Source organism: Ceratotherium simum, chromosome 16, assembly GCF_057802395.1.
Source record: "Ceratotherium simum simum isolate JZ-2026a chromosome 16, ASM5780239v1, whole genome shotgun sequence".
Lineage (NCBI taxonomy): Eukaryota > Metazoa > Chordata > Mammalia > Perissodactyla > Rhinocerotidae > Ceratotherium > Ceratotherium simum.
In genome coordinates this window covers 3,338,677-3,356,863 of record NC_141915.1, presented here as the reverse complement: position 1 = coordinate 3,356,863, position 18,187 = coordinate 3,338,677, and the positions used below count along the sequence as shown (strand labels likewise).

The following is an 18,187-nucleotide window of genomic DNA, read 5'->3' as shown; positions in this document are numbered from 1 at the left end:
TATATGGTTTTCAGGTGAGGTGGGAACATCTGTAATGAAGCTGCCACCATATTCCTCCCGGACCCGAAAGGCCTCGGGTGAATGAAACCAGTACTGTTATGTACACTACTGTCTTTTAATCCTCATAAATCTGAATGGTAAGTAGGGTAGGCATTTTATGTACTTTAACCTAGGGCTTCTGCTTTGTGTTTAAAGTCCAAACCCAATGGAGATAAAATCCATTTATTCTATAAATAAAATCCATTTATATTACTCTATTTCCATTAGAGGTCCCAACAGATTTATACAGAGATTCTTAAGAGGGAGCTGGGAGTGGGGTAGAGTTGGAGGGGTGGGATACGGCTCCCAGTCAGCTGAGACTCATTGCCATCATGAGTCAGTGTTCCTAAAGGAAGAGTCATGTCAGATTTGTCATAGTAAAAAAACAACAGCTTTAAACTCTTCTTACCCAAAGGGGAAGGTGAATAAGGCCTGGAAGACCCAGTCGAGAGTCTTCGTCCAACTGTCTGTACTGTGTCTGCTGGTGCCGGGGAGCAGGATCCCAGCCGGAGGAAGCCCATAGGGCTGGTGTTAGACCTTCGTACCGCTGCAGATCTGAAAAGAAAAAGAAAATGACTCCCTCTCTGGCAGGTTCTAGAACTCTCTGTTTATTTCTGTCTTTTTTTTTTTAAACTTCCTAATAATATGCCACGAAGCAGATTTTTTAAAAATATGTAACATAGTCACATGGAATAAAATATGTATAAAATTATATAGAGTGAAGTCTCCCTTCCCATCCTTGTATCCTATCTGCCTAATTCCCAACAGTGCTTCAATCCTACTCAAAAGGTTACCACTATTTTTAGTTTCTAATGTATCCTTCCAGAGTTCCTTAATTCATACACACCAAACAATTTGAATATATAATCTTATTTTCATCTTGTTTTAACAAAGATAATATATACCATACCAACCACTTTCAATTTTTTTGGTCTCAGGTCCTCTTTATACTCTTAAAATTACTGAAGATCCCAGAGTTTTTGTTTATGCAACTTATATCTATTGATATTTAGTGTATTAGAAGTTAAAACTGAGAAATTTTTCTAATTGTTAACTCATTAACAAAAATAAACTTGGGCCGGCCCAGTGATGTAGTGGTTAAGTGCGCGTGCTCCACTGCAGCAGCCCAGGGTTCACAGGTTCGGTTCCTGGGCGCGCACCACCTGTCAAGCCATGTTGTGGCGGCATCTCATATAAAGTAGAGGAAGATGGGCACGGATGTTAACCCAGGGCCAATCTTCCTCGGCAAAAAGAGGAGGATTGGCATTGGATGTTAGCTCACTGCTGATCTTCCTCACAAAAAAATAATAATAATAATAAACTTATTAATAGTAACGTAAGTTTATGAAAAATAATTATATCTTCCCAAACAAAATAAATTAGTGACAAGTGTGACATTATTTCACATTTTTGCAAATCTCTAATGTCTGGCTCAATAGATGACAGACAGAGTCTCCTAAGTGTCTCCACATTCAATCTATTACACAATATGTTATTCTGGGTGAAGTCTATGAAGAAAATCCAGCCTTAAACAGACATGAAACTGGAAAAAGGAGGAGTATTTTGGTAGCCTTTTCAGATAACTGTGATACTCTTCTTTGATACGACACCAAAACTCAACAAATAGCCATTTCTAAAAGATTAGTTGCAATGTGAAATCTGAAACCATGTCAATGAAATTTTGCACTGTGTAACCTCCAGAACTTTACATTAAACTCCATTCTTTTACAGAGTATCTTGCACTTGGAATGGATCTTTCATCAATGCGTGATTTTTTAACATTTGGCCATTTGGACAATATTTGTTGACTGAGTTATGCAGATATTCCAAATGTTGACACATTTTACAATATCAATTTACAGGGGTCAGCCTGGTGGCATAGCAGTTAAGTTCGCGCACTCTGCTTTGGCGGCCCAGGGTTCACTGGTTCAGATCCTAGGCACAGACCAACGCACCACTTGTCAAGTCATGCTGTGGTGGTGTCCCATACAAAGCAGAGGAAGATGGGCACGGATGTTAGCCCAGGGCCAGTCTCCCTCAGCAAAAAGAGGAAGATTGGCTATGGATGTTAGCTCAGGGCTGATCTTCCTCACAAAAAAAAAGTCACATTCATATCAAAATGTCACCACCAATTTTAACAGAAATGGCTGTCAAGACATAATAGAAATGGCTGTCAAGATGTAACAGAAGCTGTCAAGATCACAGTGGTGAATACAAGTTTTCCAAAATTCTAATTTTTGCTCAAGAGCTCAAATTTTATGTCACTAGTTTTCTATGAAGTGACAGACTGACTTAGTTCATTTTCAACAAAATGGCTGACAAATACCCATAACCATAGTTTGTCAGGTGTTCTTTTAAGTAAAAATGGTGTTCCACGGAAAAAGTGGCTAGTTTAGCTTGCAATAAAACAATCATACAAGTGCTTTTCCTTAAGACAACTATTCCAATATGCAGCAAAAGTGCTTTACGCCTACATTCCACTCAAGGTCAAGATTTCCAACAAGAAATAATAATTTTTGCTGCTTCATTAAAGACAGTCCTTGGCACTGCAAGTGTGTGGTGGTGAAGAACACAAAGACTAACAGTACAGCTGGGGGCCATTCCCTTGATGCATTCTAAGGCACCAGCAGTTTTCCCATCACTGCTTTTGCACTATCAGTGCATATGTCAACGTAGTGAGAAAAGCCAACAGTGTCCTAGTATCATTAGGAAAACAGTTTTGACCTCGTGGACCCTCTGAAAGGGAGCCACAGACCACACTTTGAGAACCACTGCTAATACACTGTTAAGCACTTTGATTTTTTAATTTTATAATATACCTTGGAAATTTTCCTACCTCAGTACATAGAGAGCTTCTTTACTCTTTTCGAAGGTGTTCCATTGTCACAGACAGACCATCAATACATCAGTCCCTTACTGGTGGGCACTTGGCTAATTTCTCATCCTTTGCTATTATAACAATTAATAACTTTGTATGTATGCAATTTCATACAAAGGAAAGGGCTGTATATCTGTAGAATAAGTTACCAGAAGTTGAAATGCTAGGTCAAAAGATATATGTATTAATAATTTTCACAGATATTGCCAAAATGCCCTTCGTAGAAGTTTTCTCAATTTATATCCTACAAGATGGTGAGGATCTTTTTCTATTCATTCAGCTGTTCACTTGGTGGGTCCTATAATCTAAAATCTTATATCCTCCAATTCTGGAAAATTCTTGATTATTTCCTAGAAATTTTCTTCCATATCATTTTACTTGTTCTTTCTGGAATGCCTATATTAATTAATCCTTGAAGAATATTTTTTATTCGTATTTTCCATCATCTTCATTTGACTCCCCTATTTCAGACACTTCCTCAACTTTGTCTTCCAACATTTATTTTTATTTATTTCAGTTACTATATTTTGTAATGTCCAAGACGCCTTTTTTATTTTAATTGTTTTCAATAGCATTCTGTTCTTATGTATGGATGCAGTCTCTAACCTATCTCTAAGGGTACTAATTTTTTTGTGTGTGTGAGGAAGATCAGCCTTGAGCTAACATCTGTTGCCAATCCTCCTCTTTTTGCTGAGGAAGATTGGCTCCGGGCTAACATCCATGCCCATCTTCCTCCACCTTACATGTGACACCGCCACACCATGGCCTGACAAGCAGTTCTCCGGTCTGCGCCTGGGATCCGAACCTGTGAACCCCGGGGCGCCAAAGCGGAGCATGCGAACTTAACCACTATGCCAATGGGCCGGCCCTAAGGGTACTAATTTTTTAAATAAGTTTTCTTTTCTTTGGATTCATGCTGTCCCCTCCAGATTCAGTCTTTCTGTTTTTAGCCTTATGTTTCCATCCTTCCACTCCACCCGAGTTCTCTGCGATTTAGGTCTCTGAGGGTACAGTCACCCTCATCTCATCAGAATCTCTGACTGCACGCACTTTTACACCTGCTCTGCTAGAGCAGGCATCACTCTTCCATTCTCTTTGTTTTCTAGACATTTATTGAAATCTCTCACCCACCGAACATTTATTCTTATTTTATTTGCCTTTGTGGACTTATACCTTTTCATTCCTTTACTACCTTAGTGGGGTTTCAGGATGTGGGAGAAATAAATAATATGTAAACAATCTGCTGCAACTGGTGGGATTTCACTTTTTAACTAGTCCTTCCTCAATTCTTAAAAATAATTACATTTGTGGACAAATATATACATATCATACTATATTATCCAGCCAAGCTTAAATATCACTTAAATAGATGCATTACAAATTTTTTTATTATTCAGTTTCGTACACCTCTATTATACACATACGTAAGAGACTAAGGTGGCCATGGAAAGCAACAGATCTTTCAATAACAAGAACATTTTTAAAAGAAAAGAAAAAGAGGGGCCAGCCCGGTGGCGCAAGTGGTTAAGTGCGCACACGTCACTGTGGTGGCCCAGGGCTCACCGGTTCGGAACCCCGGCACGCACCGACGCACCACCTGTCAAGCCATGCTGTGGCGGCGTCCCATTATAAAGTGGAGGAAGATGGGCATGGATGTTAGCCCAGGGCCGGTCTTCCTCAACAAAAAGAGGAGGATTTGCAGATGTTACCTCAGGGCAGATCTTCCTCACCAAAAAAAAACAGAAAAGAAAAAGAATTAAGAAAAAAATACCAGCTTACCTTGGAGAACCATGCGGATTTGTGCCAGAGGCAGCAGTAGATGTCAGATTCTGCTCTATGCGCTGATAATTCCTTATCTGAGTAGGAACTGGAATTGGTGCTGTTTCACTGTGAGGCGACACAGCAGGCTGACACTGCCTGCAACCATATTTTATTGAAAAAGGAAAGAAATCCAAGTAAGACCATTTTTCTTTCATTTGACTCGTTGGTAATATTTAGAGAAAAATCTAGAAAACACCAAATGATCACTTCTGTATGTGAATAAGAAATGATCATCTTAAAATATATATATAAAGCCAAAAAATCACACTTGTCATTTAAAGAACTCTCCTGACATTCATATGCATATTGAGGACTAAGAAGTCTAACAAGAAACTAGAAAAACATTCCTCTACAAAAATAGGTCGGCAAAACTCAGTTTCCGCTGACATTCTGCTATTCATTACTATGTGAGAGAAAAAAATATTTCTAGGAAAATATGCTGGGTAAAAGAACAGGAAGCTCAAGAGCAAAGACAACTGGAATGTTTACAAAAGTTAAGAATGCAGTAAACGTTCCCAAGGAACTCTGACTTTTATGAAGACTGAGAATACACTGCACAACTCACAAAGCATATAACTGATCTGAGGTCCACATTTTCAAGTGTTAGTATTTGGTTTCTTTAATAGCCTCTTTCCTTGCTTTTCATAATTTCAGAAATAGTGTATCCTAGGATGACTTTAATTCAACTTACAACATATCTTGAAACATCAGGGACATTACTGGCCTTAAGAAAGATGACTTATTTCATTCTTCTGCCCTCCTATAATTCTAAAAAAGCCACACAAATCTCCCACTCTTTCCCAATTAGAACATTACAGATATAAAGAGATCATATATTTACTTATCCAAACTAAAGTGTCATTTTAGAACTTTTTGAACTATTAGAGTATTTCATGTGTAAATAAAAAGAGAATCTTCTCTGTAACAGAGATGTTAGTTGCTTTCCCAATATCCATTCACCCACTGTTTCTTACTAACAAAACTCAAATTTTATGGAAGGTAGTGATTTTCCCAGTTAAATTATGACATATCCCAGACTCCCTAGCAGCCATGAGTAGTCATATGTGTGTCTTGGTCAGTGAGACGTAAGTGGAAGTCTTTTATCCATTCATCTTTCTTCCTCCCACCCGGAATGTAGGTATGCCTGCTGGAGCTTCAGCAGCTACCTTGGAACCACGAAGAAAAGGCCAAAAGAATTGGAGACACTTAATTTCCTTGAGCCACAGAAACGAAAGCAACAACTATTTATCTTGACTTCTCTTCATGCAAGAAAACTAAATCTTAGTGTTCAACTACACTATGTTCAGCCCCCCTGTTGTTTGTAGCCAAGTGGAATTCCTAATTGATACACCATTTAGTGTGCTTCTATGCTCTATTTTTCATTTAGGTAATTCCATTAAGTATCCTTTAAATACAATGATTTATGTTTTTCATATCTACACATCTGATTGTGAAATTTATCTACAACCTGAAAACAAAACAAAACACTTCTACTACCGGAAACTAAACAGCTCTACAAGACTTCACTAAACAAGACTTCTCTAACACAGGCCTGACAGCCTAAGTTCCTCAAAAACAGAACAACCAGCACAGCCATCAAGTATGAGAATATGAATGAACAAATGCTGTCTTTCTACTGTCTCAATTTAACGGGTAAATAAAGAGTTGGTGAAGTAAGTACCTCTGGGAATTTTTTTTTTTATCTTATACATTGTCAAGTTCTAATATTTTTCCTGTACTTGTTAATCAACAAAGGGAAATAAAGACGCTGGATAAAGATAACCTAAGAAGTAAACTTAGCAACCTCATAATCCAAAGCGCCTCTCTCAAGGAATCCTAAGCATCCACCTGGCTTCTCTAACGACTCTGGTTCCCCCACCGCCCAGCATATCAGGAGATGAACAGCCAGGGCAGGTGTTCTGTAAATACTGTCTCAGATGGTCTCTGGACAGCACCTTCAAGCAGGCTTGCTGAGTCTACAAAGTCTTCTCTGGACAAATTCCCAGAGCTCCAGCTAGCTAGGACCACTGCAGCCACTTTTCTGCACCAATATTTAACCACCATCTGACTCCCTAAGCCCAAGGTGAGGAAAGGGAAGGTCTACGCATGCCCTGAGTCTCCAGCATGTCCTCCTCACCTCCACTAGGTCCTGTAGTTCAGAGGATTCTCTACGTGGAAAGTCATCTTCACCCTGCATGGAAGACTAAGCAGTCTGCCCACACAGTAACACAATCATATGTCATTCTATCTACCCCCACAAATGCTGAGAGGAAGACACAAATGCAAAAGGACAGATGAAGGACTAGAAGACTACAGGCCTACAGCTGCAGACGGAAAGCAGGCGACAGGTCCAGCAAGAAAGTGGTTAGTGTCTGTGGAGAGGCCATCACAGACATAGGAATCCACTCAGAGAAGACACACCCTAATACACCACAGGCTGTGCACACAGTTGGCCTACATCAATGGCTGGTAACAACTCATCTTCTAAATTCTGATATCCTAAAACTAAAACAAAAAAAACAAACAAAGAATAAGAAGAAAAAACATAAGTAGATAAAAATAACAAGAAAAAAATAAAACAAAAAAATTTTTAAACATTAAAAAAACCTTTCCTATCCTAACTCCTATGGCTGTGCCTATTTTTTGTCTGGATGCACAAAATGCATCCATTTTGTGGAATGGATATCACACTCCCTGCAAGTACTGAAGACCGTCATATGGGTAGTGAAGGAATTATCACTAAGAGCTTCTTTAGGTGAAAATGCACTTATTGGTGAAGGAAAGAAAAGGTAAAGAATTACACCAAAGGAAGAGAAGCTGAGAAAAGAGCCAAAGACAACTCAAGAAGAAAACATGGCAGCAAATCAAAAGACGTGGAAATGTGGAAATATACAATTCCCATATTTAAAACACATCCTGAGAGAAAGGCAGCAAAACAAGTCTGTAAAAAATTTGCTTATCCCCAGGGTTCCTAAACTGTGCATCAAGGGACTCCAGGCTGCCACTACTGCTCAAAGGGGTGCCCTGGGGTACATTAGGAGGAGAAGGGATAGCTTTTTTTTTTTTGCTGGGAAAGATTCACCCTGAGCTAACATCTGTTGCCAATCTTCCTCTTTTACCTTTTTCCCTCCCTCTGAGCCCCAGTACATAGTTGTATATTCTAGTTGTAAGTCCTTCTAGTTCTTGTATGTGAGCTGCTGCCACAGCATGGCTACTGACAGACGGGTGGTATGGTTCCACGCCTGGGAACTAAACCTGGGACACCAAAGCAGAGTGCGCTGAACTTTAACCACTAAGCCATCGAGACTGGTCCTACAATAAATTTTTTAAGTCAACATACAGACACTTTGAAAACTCCTACTACCAATGTAAACTAAAATTGCTATTAAGTTGTTCGGGAAGAACTACTTAACAAACGGAACTGTTAGGTATTTCTATTAGTGTAGAGGCATCACTAAAAATTACTGAGACACTAAGAGAACTTCTAGCTTTACATATTTTACTGATAAACTACCACATAGTTCCAAAATTCCTGGTCCCAAATATGCATTTTTTTCCCATAGCATTTTATTTTGTCTTTCCTATTAAAAATTCCTTCAAAGTGCTAAAATGCACCAACACTATTAAGAAGCATTTCAGCAAGCAATTCAACAAGATTTCATGAGTACCTGGCAAACTTGCATGAGTAACCTAGTAGGCATGTATTATCCAGCTGGCATTCAATGAAAGGTCAGTAAACTAGTCAATAATGTCAAGAAGAAGTATGATTTTCTAAACCTGTTTTAGAGACAGATGAAATGAAAACCTCAAGAGAGATGGTACTAACTTGGTTGGGCATTTCACTACTAACGTAGCTAAGAAAAATAGAAGATCCATTTAAGTGTGGCTCACGATAGTGTCTAATTATCTTTTACACCACACTGTAAATTCATTCTTACACTCTTAACCTAAGCATTGCTTTCCTGAAATGGCAGGCTAAATTTGTGCCCAGAAATGCCAAAGTACTGCACGCCAAAAACCTGAGCTCCTAAGATGATAAGAGGCTGTCATTAACAACGAACAACATGTACATACATTTCCCTCAATATCTGTGCCCCAATAGATGCTAGAAAGCAAAATTCTGTATCCTGAGGTTTATTTTCCTAACATATTATTATAAGACTAGGATTAGTTTCCCAGGAAAATTTCTGATCCTTAGAAAAAAATTACTCATTTCACTACAATAAAACATTTCAAAGTAATTTCAGTAAAACTAAGGTTCTAAGGAAAGAATTAAATATACCATGACTAAAATTACTTAAACCAATATATGAAATGATAGCTATCGGGAGATGGAGATACAAAATCTTAATGAGAGAGACTGTCACAGTGCAGCCCCAGTGAAAAGCTACTACACTGCAACGCTGTTACAACAGCCCTCCCAACTTCCTCTTCCCCTCTACAGAGTTTCTCCCTGCTTGCTGCTGGCGAACTTGCATGTGGCTCACCATGGTTGCAGATTCCAAACTGCAATTCTTTGCTGAGCCCAAGAAAAACCACTTTTGCTGAAGAAAGAACTAGCTGTCTATTCGTTTAAGGTCAATAGCATAATTTTTTATATTCTTTTTATATTTCTGTTTTCACTACACTGAATATCTCGTGGTAGAGTGTATTTTTTTTTTTCCAAAATATTCAGGACTTCTCCCTAGACCCATTTCTACACTCCCTGGTGTACTCCCAGCCACAATCCCTGGGAAGCAGGTTGAAAGAACAGCTCCCATTTGGGACACACTGTTCTCAAAGTAGAACAGACTGATAACAGAACAGAAGTTTCCAGGGCTATTATGTAGTTCTCCACTCATTTTCCCTCCTTTGAGATCAGCATGTCCCAAATTCTTGTATAGAATCTAAGAGACAAAAGTACCAAAAAACCCCTATAAATCTATGTTAATGGGTACACAATAGATCAAGATGCAATTTGTGACATCAGTAACATAAAGCAGGGTAGGGGGGTCTGTATACTCCCTATACTCTCTACAGGAGTAGAGTTTTGTATGCAGTTTATCAGTTTAAAATAGATTGTTATAACTCGAAGATATTTTATGGAATCACAATGGTAACCACAAAGGATATATCTATAGAATATACACAATAGGAAATGAGAAGAGAATCAAAGCATGTCACTACAAAAAAAATCAACAAAATGCAAAGGAAGGTGGTAAGAGAGGAAACAAGGGACAAAAAAACCACAAGACATACAGAAAAGTAACAAAACGGCAATAATAAATCTCTCTCTACTAGGCTGAAAGGGAAAGGATGGAAAAAGATATTCCATGCAAATGGTAACCATAAGAGAGCACACGCGGCTATATTAATATCAGACAAAATAGACTTTCAGTCAAACACTGTTATGAGACATAAAAGGACATTATACAATGATAAAAGGACTGATTAACAAGATATAAAAGTTATAAATATTTATGCACCAAACCTCAGCACTCCCAAATATATGAAGCAAATATTGACAGAATTAAAGGGAGAAACAGACAATTCTACAATAATAGTTAGAGACTTCGACACCAAACTTTCAATAATGGATAGAACAACCAGATGAAAGATCAATAAAGAAACAGCAGGCTTAGGCCGGCCCAGTAGTGTAGTGGTTAAGTTCGCACACTCTGCTTCAGTGGCCCAGGGTTGGCAGATGTGGATCCCGGGTGCGGACCTACGCACCGCTCATCAAGCCATGATGTGGCAGCATCCCATATACAAAATAGAGGAAGACAGGCACAGATGTAAGCTCAGGGCCAATCTTCCTCACCAAAAAAAATATATATATATATAAAAAAAAAACAGAGAAAGAAACTGTGAGCTTGAACAAAACTATAGACCAACTGGACCTAACACACATATATAGAACATCCTCCCACCAACAGAAAATATACATTTTCTCAAGTGTACATGAAACACTCTCCTGGATAGACTACATGTTAGGCCATAAAACAAATCTCGACAAATTTTAAAAGACTGAAATCATACAAAGTACCTTTTCCAGTCAGAATGAATAGAAACTAGAAACCAAGAGCAGAAGGAAAACTAGAAAATCCACAAATACATAGAAACTAACACACTTTTAAACAACCAATGGGTCAAAGAAGAAATCATAAAAGAAATCAGAAATTACCTCAAGAAAAATGAAAATGAAAACACAACATACCAAAACTTACAGGATACAATGAAAGTAGTGCTAAGATGGAAGTTTATAGCTGTAAATGCTCTCAGTAAAAAAGAAAGAACTTAAATCAACAACCTAACTTTATCCCTCAAGGAACTAGAAAAACAAGAACATACCAAACCCAAAGCTAGCAGAAGGAAGGAAACAATAAAGATTATAACAGAAATAAAATCAAGAAGATAGAGGGCTAGCCCCATGGCGTAGCGGTTTACTGCACGCGCTCCGCTACTGGCGCCCCGGGTTCAGATCCCAGGCGCGCACCAACACGCCGCTTGTCAGGCCATGCTGTGGCGGCGTCCCACATAAAGTGGAGGAAGATGGGCACGGATGTTAGCCCAGGGCCAGTCTTCCTCACAACAAAAACAAAAACAAGAAGATAGAAAAACAATACAAAAAAAAAAAAAATCAAAGAAGCTAAGAGTTGGCATTTTTAAAAGATTAACAAATTGACAAACCATTAGCTAGATTAACTAAGAAAAAAAGAAAGACGACTCAGAAGCAGAAATCAAAGAAGGGACATCACAACTAATGCCACAGAAATAAAAAAGATGATAAGAGAATACTAGGAACAACTGCTTGCCAACAGACTGGATAACCTAGAAGAAATGGATAAATTCCTAAAAAGACACAACCTACCAAGACTGGATCATGAAGGAAAATATCTGAACAGATCCATAACTAGTAAAAAGACTGAATCAGTAATCAAAAACGTCCCAACAAAGAAAATCCCAGGACCAGATGGCTTCACCAGTGAATTCTACCAAACACCTAAAAAATTAACACCAACAGTCGTCAAACTCTTCCAAAACATAAAGAGAACACTCCCAAACTCATTTCATGAGTTCAGCATTACCTTAATACCAAGACATAGATACTACAAGAAAAGAAAACTACAGAACGATATACCTAGTGAAATTTGATGCAAAAATCCTCAACAAAATGCTAGCAAACTGAATTCAAAAGCACATTAAAAGGATCATACACCAAGACCAAATGGGATTTATAATACACCACAGTAACAGAAAGAAGGACAAAAACCACATCATCATCTCAATTGATGCAGAAAAAGCATTTGAAAAAATCCAACACTCTTTCATAATAAAAACACTCAATAAACTAGGACTAGAAGGAAATTATCTCAACATAATAAAGGCCATATATGAAGAGCCCACAGCTAACATCATATTTAATGGTGAAAGATTGAAAGCCTTTTGTCTATGATCAGGAACAAGACAAGAAGACCCCCCTCACCACTTTTTTTTTTTTTTTTTTGTGAGGAAGATCAGCCCTGAGCTAACATCCGTGCCCATCTTCCTCCACTTTATATGGGACACCACCACAGCATGGCTTGACAAGCCGTGTGTCCGTGCGGCCCCAGGATCCAAACCCTGGGCCGCCGCAGCAGAGCGCACGCACTTAACTGCTACACCACCAGGCCAGCCCCTCACCACTTCTATTCAACATAGAAGTCCTAGCCAGGCCAATTAAGCAAGGAAAAGAAATAAAAGGAATTCAAACAGGAAAAGAAGAAGTGAAATTATCTGTTCACAAATAATATGATCTTAAATGTAGAAAGAATAAAATACTTAAGAATAATTAAGGAGATGAAAGATTGCTGAAAACTACAAAACTTTACTGAAAGAAATTAAAGAAGACAGCCTGTGTTTGTGGATTGGAAGATTTAATATTGTTAAGATGGCAATATTACCCAAAGTGATCTAAACAGATGAATGTAATCCCTATCAAAAACCCAATGGCATTTTTTGCAGAAATAGACAAATCTATCCTAAAATTCATATGGAATTTGCAGGGACTCTGAACAGTCAAAACAATCTTGGAAAAGAAGAACAAAACTGGAGGTCTCACACTTCCTTATTTCGAAATATATTACAAAGCTACAATAATCAAAACAGTGTGGTACTAGCATAAAGATAGACATATAGGGGCTGGCCCAGTTGCATAGTGGTTAAGTTCGTGCACTCCGCTTCAGCCACCCAGGGTTCACAGGTTCAGATCCTGGGCACGGACCTACACACCACTTATCAAGCCATGCTGTGGCAGGCATCCCACATATAAAGTAGAGGAAGATGGGCACAGATATTAGCCCAGGGCCAATCTTCCTCAAGCAAAAAGAGGAGGATTGGCAACAGATGTTAGCTCAGGACTAATCTTTCTTACCAAAAAAAAATAATAAAATAAAGTAAAAAATAAATTAAAAAAAAAAAGATAAGACATATAGACCAATATAGAATAGAGAGCCCAGAAACAAATCCTTGCATATATGGACAAATGATCTTCGACAAGGTGCCAACACCACTCAATGGGGAAAGGACAGTCTCTTCAGCAAATTGTGTTGGCAAACTGGATATCCATATGCAAAAAAAATGACGTTGGACCCTTACCTTACACCATATACAAAAATTAACTCAAAATGAATTAGATCTAAAAATAAGACCCGAGGGGCTGGCCCCGTGGCTTAGCAGTTAAGTGCGCGCGCTCTGCTACTGGCGACCCAGTTTCGGATCCCGGGCACGCACAGACGCACCGCTTCTCCGGCCATGCTGAGGCTGCGTCCCACATACAACAACTAGAAGGATGAGGCAACTATGACATACAACTATCTACTGGGGCTTTGGGGAAAAAAAAAAAGGAGGAGGATTGGCAATAGATGTTAGCTCAGAGCCAGTCTTCCTCAGCAAAAAGAGGAGGATTAGCATGGATGTTAGCTCAGGGCTGATCTTCCTCAAAAAATAAAAAAATAATAATAATAAAAATAAGACCCCAAACTATATAACTCCTAGAAGAAAACACAGGAGAAAAGCTTTGTGACATTGAATTAGGCAATGATTTCTTCGATATGACACCAAAAACACAAGCAAACAAAATGAAAAACAGACAAATGGGACTATCAAATTTTAAAACTTCTGTGCTCATAGGACACATCAACAGAGTGAAAAGACAACCTGTGGAATGGGAGACAATATTTGTAAATCATATATCTGATCAACGGTTAATATCCAAAATATATAAAGCAATCCTACAACCCAACAACAACAAAAAACCTGATTAAAAAATGGGCAAAGGGGCCGGCCCCATGACGTAGCGGTTAAGTGCATGCGCTCCACTGCTGGAGACCCGGGTTCGGATCCCGGGCGCGCACCAACACACTGCTTGTCAGGCCACGCTGTGGCGGCATCCCACATAAAGTGGAGGAAGATGGGCACGGATGTTAGCTCAGGGCCAGTCTTCCTCAGCAAAAAGAGGAGGATTGGCACGGATGTTAGCTAAGGGCTGATCTTCCTCACAAAAAAAAAAAAAAAATGGGCAAAGGACTTGAATAGACAATTTCTCCAAATATGATATACAAATGACCATTTTCATATACTATGAAAATATGCTCAAAATCACTAATTGTTAGAGAAAGGCAAATCAAAACCACAATGAGATACAGGCATACCTTGTTTTTATTGCTTTTCGCTTTATTACGCTCCACAAATATCATGTTTTTTACAAATCAAAGGTTTGTGGCAAGTCTATCAGTGCCATTTTTCCAACAACATTTGCTCACTTCGTGTCTCTGTCACATTTTGGTAATCCTCACAATACTTAAAACTTTTTCATTATTATTACATTTGTTACGGTCATCTGTGATCAGTGATCTTTGATGTTACTATTGTTAACAAGGATCAAGGATCTGAAGGATCAGATGATGGTTAGCATTTTTTAGCAATAAAGTATTTTTAGTTAAGTTACGTACACTGTTTTTTTAGACATAATGCTACTACACTTAATAGACTACAGTATTGTGTAACCATAACTTTTATATGCACAGGAAACCAAAACTCGCTTGTGACTCGCTTTATTGCGGTGGTCTAGAATTGAAACTGCAACAGCTCTGAGAAACGCCTGTATTGCCTCACACCCATTAAGGTACCTATTACCAAAAAAATAGAAAATAACACGTGTTGACCAGGATGTGGAGAAACTGGATCTCTTGTGCACTGTTGCCAGGAATGTAAAATGATGCAGTTGCTGTGGAAAACAGCATGGCGGCTCCTCAAACTATTATAAATAGGATTAATTACCATAGGATCCAGCAACCCCACTTTTGGGAATATATCCAAAAGAATTGAAAGTAGGGTCTCGAACAGACATTTGCACATTCACATTCATAGCAGTATTATTCACAATAGCCAAGAGGTGGAAGCAACCGAAGTGCCCATCGACAGATGAATGGGTAAACAAAATGCGGTATAGACACAGAATGGAATATTATTCAGCCTTAAGAAGAAAATTCTGACACATGCTACAACATAGATGAACCTTGAAGACATTATGCTTAGTGAACTAAGCTAATCACAAAACAATATATATCGTATGATTCTCCTTATATGAGGTATCCAAAATAGTCCAAGTCATAGAAACAGAAAGTAGAATGGTAGGTTTATCAGTGCCTGGGGGCAGGGGGAAAAGGGGAGTGTTGTTACATAATGAGTTCTGAGTTTCCGTTTTGCAAGATGAAAAAGTTCTGGAGATCTGGTGCACAATACTGTGAATATACTTAATACTACTGAACTGTAAAGTTAAAAAATAGTTAAGATGGCAAATTTTACGTTTTTTACCATAATTTAAAAAAATTTTTTAAAGAAATGATTAAATTGTGAAACAAATAAAATAAATTTTAATTTTTTTTATTTATTTATTTTTTCCCCCAAAGCCCCAGTAGATAGTTGTATGACATAGCTGCACATCCCTCTAGTTGCTGTATGTGGGACGTGGCCTCAGCATGGCTGGAGAAGCGGTGTGTCTGGTGCGCGTCGGGATCCGAACCCAGGCCGCCAGCAGTGGAGCGCGCACACTTAACCGCTAAGCCATGGGGCCGGCCCATAAAATAAATTTTAGAATCAAGAACATAGTCAAAGTTCTATAACTTTACTTGCAAAAAAGCCCAAAATATGAAAATCTTTCAGTTAAAGATATGTAAACATACCCTCCACACATCAAGAACTCATTTGAAGCACGTTTGCCAACAGTTCCCACTGGCATATCATCTAAAGGAGAAAGAGAAAAACTACAGTCAGTTCTGCTATACCACCTGCTTAAAAAACATAAATTGTTCCAACATGATTATTAGAAAACAATCTGAGCACAACACAAATTTACCATTTGCTTATGATGCAATTTTGTACATGAGTAACAACAGGTGAATACAGAACATTTCACCCAGCTGAATTTAAAGGCTGCAACCCTTTCAATGCCCACTTCTATAAGCAAACATTAGGCCTTTTCAAGGTAAAGTGGCATATTTATTGCAGTGTTTACGCATTTCTTCACCATTTAACATGTGCAAAAACTTTGCTACTGTTTTTATCATGTTCCTTCTAATGTATCACTGACAAAGGTTTTGAGTGTTGTGCCCCTAATCCCAATTTGCCCATAAACTCTGTGGTTTTTATTGAACAATTTTACAGAGTGTGGTGATTTCTGGGAACACATATGTCACATTCTAGCACAACTGACTGTAAACAAATTCTAGTTCCCTCTAACATTGAAGCAACCCCGTGCTCCTGCATAACACTTTCTTATGTCTTGAATGGGCTGTTGAACAAGATATCATGGAAGCTGGGGCCTCTCCGACACAGCAGCACATGCCACAGGCCATCTTCACCTACTCCTACATCATCTGTATACAGGAAGAGAGAACAGCTCAGAATGCAGGGGTCCCTCATTCCTTGTCACTCTTATATCCACTATCACACTGCCCTGTGTGATTTTAAAGATTTTTTTTTTTTTATTTATTTTATTTTTTCCCCCCAAAGCCCCAGTAGATAGTTGTATGTCATAGCTGCACATCCTTCTAGTTGCTGTATGTGGGACTCGGCCTCAGGATGGACGGAGAAGTGGTGCCTCGATGCGCACCCGGGATCCGAACCCGGGCCACCAGCATTGCAGCGCGCGCACTTAACCACCAAGCCACAGGGCCGGCCCCCCTGTGTGATTTTAAATGGCTATAAAGGTATAATTAAAATGTGTTGATGTGAAATAGCTGTGTTGACCAAATAATATAAATTTTAAAAAATAAAACAAACTATGCTGTAAACCTACACTCAAAAAGGGAAAAAACAATCACAAATATCCCTTTGAATGGGCCTAAATGGGAACTAAGAAAAGCATTTACAGTTGTGCATCACTTAACGACAGGATATGTTCTGAGAAATGTGTCGTTAGGTGATTTCATCATTGTGGAAATATCATAGAGTGTACTCACACTAACCTAGATGGTATAGCTATACACCTAGGCTATATGGTACTAATCTTACGAGACCACTATCATACATGCTGTTGGTCATTGCTGAAACATCATTATGAGGCGCATGACTATATTTTAGCATATCTCAGGTCTCTGCTCTCAGGAGCTTACATTCTATCAGTGAAAGAAGGTAATAATGTCAGGGAGTGATAAGAGGTATAAAGGAAAATAAATCAGGGTAAGGAGATAAAGAGAAGTGGGGCAAAGAAGGAATCTATTTTAAAGACAATAGTTGCCTATAGGATAATGGAGGAAACAGGGTATACGGGGCAGGGATAGAAGCTAGATTTCACTAAGTGTACTTAGCTTTGAGTTTGGAACCATACATAATTATGAAACAAAATTAAATCAAAAGAAAAGAACAATCCCTAGAAATCAAAAGTAGAATGAAGCAAGGAACCTAACCACATATCAACTTGGTAGCATAATCACCACAGAATTCTTTCCAGTGACTTCAGAACTCAGTAATTTGATTGTACATCCCTAATGGGATTATCCTAAGGACAAAAAGACCCCCAAAAAAGTTTTTAATGGTTTTTAGTAATTATATTGTTATTTTGATACCATATTGTCATTTTGAAACTATAGAGAAAGAAAGAAGGAGAGAAAACAGAAAAGCCTAAACTCACAAGGGCAAAAAATACAGAAAAGTCAACAGCCACAAAAATTTGGAAGCTAGAAAGTTGATACAAGTGGTATTTGACCTAGCAGAAGGATACCCCAGAGTACACCAACTTATATCACAGATTAACAAAAGGCTGAGTAATTAGCAGTACCAGATAACTATCAAAATGGCATTAAGGGCAGGACTGAAAGGATTCTTTTAAAGTCAACTTGGAAGTAGTTAGAATTTCATATCCTTTCCCCAGCTCCATGCAGACAGGCAACACCCATCCCCCCACTAGAGGAAAAGACTGGATGTTTA

At 38.6% G+C, this 18,187-nt stretch overlaps 1 protein-coding gene across 7 annotated transcripts in view; it reads right to left on the bottom strand.

The window, feature by feature from the left end:
- The window catches only part of ULK2 (unc-51 like autophagy activating kinase 2), a 94,760-nt gene that overhangs the window by 22,490 nt on the left and 54,083 nt on the right, over positions 1-18,187 (bottom strand). For all 7 annotated transcript variants that reach the window (XR_015554615.1, XR_015554616.1, XM_087440387.1 and 4 more), the window contains 3 exons: positions 15,943-16,003; positions 4,697-4,834; positions 449-594 (listed from right to left, as the gene is read on the bottom strand). Coding sequence is in view for 5 of the 7 variants with exons in the window: in XM_087440387.1 (XP_087296513.1) it covers positions 449-594; positions 4,697-4,834; positions 15,943-16,003 (345 nt within the window). In the remaining 2 variants the exon portion in view is untranslated. The remainder of the gene's footprint in view (positions 1-448; positions 595-4,696; positions 4,835-15,942; positions 16,004-18,187) is intronic.